This window comes from Lycium barbarum, chromosome 6, assembly GCF_019175385.1.
Source record: "Lycium barbarum isolate Lr01 chromosome 6, ASM1917538v2, whole genome shotgun sequence".
In the NCBI taxonomy this organism is placed as follows: domain Eukaryota; kingdom Viridiplantae; phylum Streptophyta; class Magnoliopsida; order Solanales; family Solanaceae; genus Lycium; species Lycium barbarum.
Window position 1 is genome coordinate 105,625,548 of NC_083342.1, and position 7,379 is coordinate 105,632,926.

Consider the following 7,379-nt stretch of genomic DNA (forward strand, 5'->3'; position numbering starts at 1 on the left):
AATTGTAGAAAGTTATAAACTTATTTTTCAGATTAATATGAAGAACTAAATCAAATGTGTGTTAGAAAGCCTTATAACTTCAAAATGCTGTTTATGACATTTCATTCTTTCTTATTCAGGATGGCTGATGAAACTTGTGATTGAAGAGTACAGTTCATGTAGCAAATGACCTTCTCACGTGGTCTAATCAGGCTGGTTGTTTGAATTGGATAATGATTTGAGTTCTCTACATATTGCTTTATTGAATTTGTATAAAAAAATTAAAAGAGAAATTCAATTGGTTGTCTACAAGATTAAAAAACCTTTATATAAACCCACTAATTCATTGTTACCTGCCTCAATATACATCTGAAAGTCTCGAGCAAAGCTTACGTATGCTATGCAGATATTCTGTTTATTCGTCTCAAGTGGGTTGTGAAACTGGTTGAACATAAACATACTAATGCTCTTTTATACTTTTCATAAAATATAATTAAGTAGTTTCATACTTTCATTGAATAAGAGATACAAAGTTTTCTCTTACCATTTGAATGGACAAGTCAAACATAGAGGTTTACTTTTTTCTATCTAATAGATCAATAATTCCTCTTGATCCCTCCTTTTGCTATATCCTTAATTATGTTGACATATGAAGTTCACATCAGTTTATTGTGGTCTAGGTCGAAAGTATGAAGAAATGATGTTCAAGATCATCTTCGTATGTCTTTCTTTTACAAGGTGGTTCACAAAACTCTAGCAGAGTATTTATAAGAGGGAGACAAAAAGTGCAAAAGTGGCTTTTAATGACGCTCTGCGGACCAAGTATGCAGTCGCAACTGGAGTATGCGACCGCATACTCTGAATTCTCTCCGCAACTTCGATCTTCTTGCCAGTCGACATGCGGCCGCAAAATGAGTTTGCGAAGCCGCATAGTCTTCGCATCCTTGCGCATTTAGCTCCACCCACTGGTCATTCTGAGACTGAGCATGTGACCGCATACCAGAATTTGCGGTGCCGCATACTGAATGCATATTCAGCTCTTTTCCTTCTTTTTACGCCATTTTGTCCTTTTTGTGCCCTGGACTCAGTGCACCTGAAATAATAGCAATACACACCAAGAATAGCCTCATATTATAGATGAAGAACACAAAAACCAAAGCAAAAAGACTAAAATAAGTGGTAAAATCACCACTTATCAAAGATACGGTGTGAACGCTTATAATAAGTAAATTGATTTCATCTTCATTGTCTGGTTGACGCTTGCATTGGTTTGTGCCTTTCATTTCTCGCATTCTGCATTGATTAAACTTATTTAAATGTTCCTACTATTGTATATATATTTCCTTGAAAAAGGGATTGTCTTTCTGAATGACATGTTCTTAATTGTTGCATTGTAATTAACAAAGTATTTAAAACAAGAAAGTACTGAACTCTGCACTATAATTCAAATAACTAGCTTGCCTTCATTTTTAACCATGAACCCAAATAATCTAAAAGCTAAGCTTATGGCATGTAGATACAGGTAGCAGTAGTAACAGAGGGATAGGAAATGTTGCTGAAATTTTGTACGCTATTTATACCTTTTTAACTACTCTGGACCTAATTTATACATTAGCATGACAGAATACAGAAGACGTTGCTTGAAAATTGATATTGAATAGTTCAAATACATAAATTAGCTACAATGCTCCTTATATCTCTTATCATGGCATGGGGCAGTAATTTCCTACCTTGGCTATATCATGTAACAGGTCGCAATGTTTTTTGTCGAGGACTACGCTAAATGAAGCTGACAATTTTTACCTTGATTGACCTTTAAGTAGATGCACCACAGTTTATTAATATGTAAATAGGTATTTTGTAAACCCCTGGACATCCTGTAAAACTTGGTTCCTTAGTGAATAGTACCAAGCAATTAATTTATTTGTTGTGCATTGCTTACTCCCTTTACACTTCTCTAGGTTTTGGGTTGTTGGTAAGTTCAGATTTCAAATTTGCACAAACATGTAAATACACCAATATTCAATATATAATGTTAATAATTATAGATCTCCACAGGCCATCACCATCTAGTGTGTGTGTGTCTATTTTTTTAAATATATATATATATATATATATATATATATATATATATTGTCTTCTAACATATTTTTGTAGGGATTTACCTTAAATGAAATTTGCTAAAAAAATTCTCAACGATCACGACCGAACCCAAGCCGAAGAGGGGTTTTTTCTAAAATAACTAACCCAACACTTTAGATTATAGTGCATCTATGTGTATGTAGTTGTCTTTGAATAGTGATTATATATATATATAGAGAGAGAGAGTATATGTTATGTTTAAAACATGATTAATATAACATTGTAGTTTGTGCTCCGTATCTAAAATTTTATTATATTAATGTTTGCTACGAATAAAAAATCGGCAAATTTATTAATATTTTTTAAAAGAGAAGACTTGTTGTAGAAATTGATTTTCTATCTAAATGAAGAAATACTATTTTTTAATTGTTGGTAAATATTCTCGGTTTAGCTCATTTTACTTGTCATGTTGTCTTTTGCATTAAATTCTATCTTATTTTAAAATATAAATATTTTAAGTATATTTAGTGAACATAATAACTTGATTTTGTCAATATGGGATACTATGTTCAAAACACGATTAATATAACATTGTAGTTTGTACTCCGTATCTAAAATTTTATTATATTAATGTTTGCTACGAATACAAAATCGGCAAATTTATTAATATTTTTTAAAAGAGAAGACTTGTTGTAGAAATTGATTTTCTATCTAAATGAAGAAATACTATTTTTTAATTGTTGGTAAATATTCTCGGTTTAGCTCATTTTACTTGTCATGTTGTCTTTTGCATTAAATTCTATCTTATTTTAAAATATAAATATTTTAAGTATATTTAGTGAACATAATAACTTGATTTTGTCAATATGGGATACTATGTTCAAAACACGATTAATATAACGTTGTAGTTTGTACTCCGTATTTAAAACTTTATTATATTAGTGTTTGCTACGAATACGCATGGTGTTTAATATGAGGCCCACATTTTTTTTTAACATTGTTTGTTTTTTAAATATGGGATTCACTTTTTTTTTCAATATTGCTTGATTTTGTTAATATGGGGTCCACTTTTTTTTTCCCGTGAGTTTAGATGTGGTGGGTTCCACTTTTTTTTTAATACTGGATGGTGTTTAATATGGGGCCCACAATGTGGGATTCATTTTTTTTTTATATATATATATTGCTTGATTTTGTCAATATGGATACTATGTTCAAAACACGATTAATATAACATTATAATTTGTGCTCTGTATTTAAAACTTTATTATATTAGTGTTTGCTACGAATACGCACGGTGTTTAATATGGGGCCCACAATTTATTTATTTTTAAATATTGCTTGATTTTGTTAATATGGGGTTCACTTTTTTTTTCCCGTGAGTTTGAATGTCGTGGGTTCCACTTTTTTTTTTAATACTGGATGGTGTTTAATATGGGGCCACATGTTTTTTTAATAGCTGCAATGAGTCTCAGCCACTTCCCAGCAGTCCTCTACCCTTGCCTCCCTAACATAAACCTCAGGTGATATAGTTGGAAAAAGCTCAGCAACTTGACTGGCCCTACATAGACCTGTTAGAGAAAAGAAACCACTCAATTAGATGTAGATGAATATGATAAGCCTAACTATATGGCAAAACCAACAACATACCCAGTGTAATCTCACAAGTGGGGTCTGAGGAGGGTGGTGTGTGCGCAGACCTTACCCCTACCTTGTGAAGGTAGAGAGGCTGTTTCCGGAAGATCCACGACTCAAGTAAAGCGATTCAAAGTAGGTTTGAAAAGGAAATACAGTAGTGAAGAAGTCATATTGAAAATAATGGAGAAAAGAATAGTAACAACAGCAAGTAATATGCTACCGATGCAAAGGAAACAACGGGTGATGATAAAAATTGAAGAATAAGATAATAGAAGAGTAATACTAATAATAATAATAATTTTGATAAGGAGAAGTAGACAACGCTCGACTACCTACTCTACCCTAATCCTCGACCTCCATATCCTCCTATCTAGGGTCATGTCCTTAGTAAGCTGAAAGTGTACCATGTCCTGTCTAATCACCTCTCCCCAATACTTTTTCGGCCTATCTCTATCTCTCCTCAGACCCACCATAGCCAACCTCTCACATCTCCTCACTGGGGCATTTGTGCATCTCATCTTCATATGCCCGAACAACAGCAAGTAATACGATACCAAATTACATGGCAAAACCAATTGAGAATAATGTAACACAAAAACAAAACATAAAACATTTCACCACCCTAAGTAACTTGCATCAGTTGCACTCAATAGAGATTCTTTCCATTTCTAAAATAATGCGGGGAGATGTACCAGGCTCAAGCTGACACCTGATCACGTTTTATCAAGTCATCTTTTCCCATTAAAATACAAGGCTAAAGAATATTTTTCACATAACCATACTATAAATACTCCCAATTGCTGATCTGGGAAACTATTCCAGCATTGATACAGTCATAATAATTTAACATTTATTGTAGCCTAACTTCACTATTAGAGACCTCCCCGAGGATAGTCTGCAATGCTTTCTGTTGCAGGCTACTCATTTATTAATCAAGGCCACGTCATAGTCATCCATCCAATGGCACTTGCAACATTGGCAAAGAACACTAACCCATTTGAATTTTCTTAGCTTATGAAACTCCTACAAATCTTCAGGGTGCTCCATCCTCCAGCACTGCCAAATTCAGTAACATCAAAGAATTCTGGCTCTTTTTAATCCAAAGTTCTCAGTATAATTTTCCAAGATTACTATATGCTAGCCATCAATCATCACATTTGTGTATGTGCTGGTCTTTAGAAATTCATAATAACACTAGACGGTTCACCAGATATGTCAGAAGACAACTAAGGCAAGCATGAACGTCCACAAAGTTTCGAAAGGACTTCCATAGGAGCTCGTACAGAAAAACTAGGCACGAGGCTTGCCTAGTGCGGGTTATCTCTCCTGTGTGGTTTACGAGCTATTGCACAGGAGCTGGATTTACCGTGTGCGCACCCGAAGGGTAGCGGCTGCGGGTTCCCATGTCATTAAAAAAAAAGGTTCAAAATGGTGAATTGAGTTAGACTAGGTGGATGATCCTCTGGTCATTTGGTTCGCTATCGACAGAAAATACTTTATCCTTTAACAAAGGCACCTCTTTTCCCTAAACTCATTTTGTAGGGAGAATCAATCACCCTTTTAGATAGAATGTGAGAGAGTAACGGATACAAAAACTCTTCGGGCCTCTAATTGTGAGCTCATTCTACCTTCCCCAAGTTCGGCTTGGACGGTCTGTTACTCTCGGGGCAAATCCAATCAGCAAAAACTTACCAAAGATATGTTAAAGTTCTTAATAAGTTCGCAAGTAACTTTTTCCTACACAAGTCATGTAAGCAAGTTCAACTCTTACAAATTCTTTAACAATTGAATTTTGCCCATAATTAATAATCTATCCTAAATATTTGACCTTTTAGTTCAGATAATTTAGCAGTACTAAGTTATTGCTTCTTTTTTCACGTAAAAAGAAAATAAACAGCAACTACTAGTATATGATAATTTCCAAGTTGATTTCTCGTAAGGTGACTCAACTACTAGTTATTATCTCAGAAAGTCACTTTCTTTGTTGAAAAAAATTGAAATCAAGAAGAAAGGTGACTTTCTAAGAAATCAATCCATAATTTCCAAGAAGATGAAGTAACAAAATATCCCTTTCCCAAGACTTGAAACCGAATGAAAAATAAGCAAGTCTTGTATATATGTGAGGGTGTAATACAAATAGAAAAGGGAAAGGGAAAGGAATTGGACCTGATGTTGGGAGAGATTTAGGAGAAGCCTTGAAAGGAAATGGGATCTTGTTAATACCAAGATTCAGACTGTTATCAATTACACATGTTGTCCCTCCAAGTGGTACGGTCCACATTTCTTGGAATTTTATGTACACTACCCACTCTCTGTGTCTCTATTTTCTTCCTCCAAAGAGATGGAGAAAGAACCTAAAGTCAAAGACTCGCACAAAACACTTCTCTCTTCCCTGCTCTATCTGTCTTTGGAAAGAAGAAGAGGGTGGAAGGAAAACGACAAGCCAAAAAAAAAAAAAAAAAAAATGGTTTTTCTGCTATTGGGATATTTTTGTACTTGGCTTCTTATTATGGTAACTGGTAAGCAAGCCTACATATATTAGTTGTTGTTTAATATATATATGACCCACAATTTTTTTTACAATTTTTTTTAATAGGCCTGTTTAATATGGGGCTCAATTTTTTTATTTTTTTTATTTTTTATATATATACTATGTTCAAAACACAATTGATATAATATTGTAATTTGTGCTCCGTATCTAAAACTTTATTATATTAGTGTTTGCTAAGAATACAAAGTCTACACTTTTTTTTTTTTGACATTGTTTATTTTTTTAATATGGGATTCTTTTTTATATATATATATTGCTTGATTTTGTCAATATGGGATACTATGTTCAAAACACGATTAATATAACATTGTAGTTTGTGCTCCGTATTTAAAACTTTATTATATTAGTGTTTGCTACAAATACGCACGGTATTTAATATGGGGCCCACAATTTTTTTTAACATTGTTTGTTTTTTTAATATGGGATTCACGTTTTTTTTTAATATTACTTGATTTTGTTAATATGGGGTTCACTTTTTTTTTCCCGTGAGTTTGGATGTAGTGGGTTCCACATTTTTTTTAATACTGGATGGTGTTTAATATAGGGCCCACATTTTTTTAATATTAGTTGTTGTTTAATATATATGGGGCCCACAATTTTTTTTTAAACAATTTGGTTTTTTTTTATGGGCCTGTTTAATATGGGGCTCAAATTTTTTTTTTATATGTATTATGTTCAAAACACGATTGATATAACATTGTAATTTGTACTCCGTATCTAAAACTTTATTATATTAGTGTTTGCTACGAATACGCATGGTGTTTAATATGGGGCCCACTTTTTTTTTTTAACATTGTTTGTTTTTTAAATATGAGATTCAGTTTTTTTTTTTTAATAATGCTGGTTGGTATTTAATATGGGGCCCACAAATTTTTTTAAATATTAGTTATTGTTTAATATATATGAGATTCACAATTTTTTTTCTTTTTTTTAGGGTCTGTTTAATATAGGGCCCAAAAGTCTTTTTTTTTAATGGGGCCCATCAACGGACGACGAAGAGGGACGACCAAACTCCCTCTTCTAAGTAGTAGTAAAGTAATGTATACAATATATTATGCGTCAAAAATGTTAATTTTTCATAAACTCTTGTTCAGCCAAATATAGTTTTACGAGTTTTGAATACGTGCGTTGC

The 7,379-nt window shown here is 33.0% G+C and overlaps 1 protein-coding gene across 1 annotated transcript; it reads right to left on the reverse strand.

Annotated features, from left to right (window-relative positions):
- Positions 1 to 3,474: 3,474 nt before the first annotated feature.
- Positions 3,475 to 6,132, reverse strand: LOC132599925 (GCN5-related N-acetyltransferase 4, chloroplastic-like). Its single transcript, XM_060313085.1, has 2 exons — positions 5,863 to 6,132; positions 3,475 to 3,629 (listed from the first exon to the last, which is right to left on the reverse strand). The coding sequence occupies exons 1-2, from the start codon at positions 5,975 to 5,977 to the stop codon at positions 3,511 to 3,513; spliced, it is 234 nt and encodes a 77-aa protein (XP_060169068.1). The 5' UTR covers positions 5,978 to 6,132; the 3' UTR covers positions 3,475 to 3,510.
- Positions 6,133 to 7,379: the final 1,247 nt, after the last annotated feature.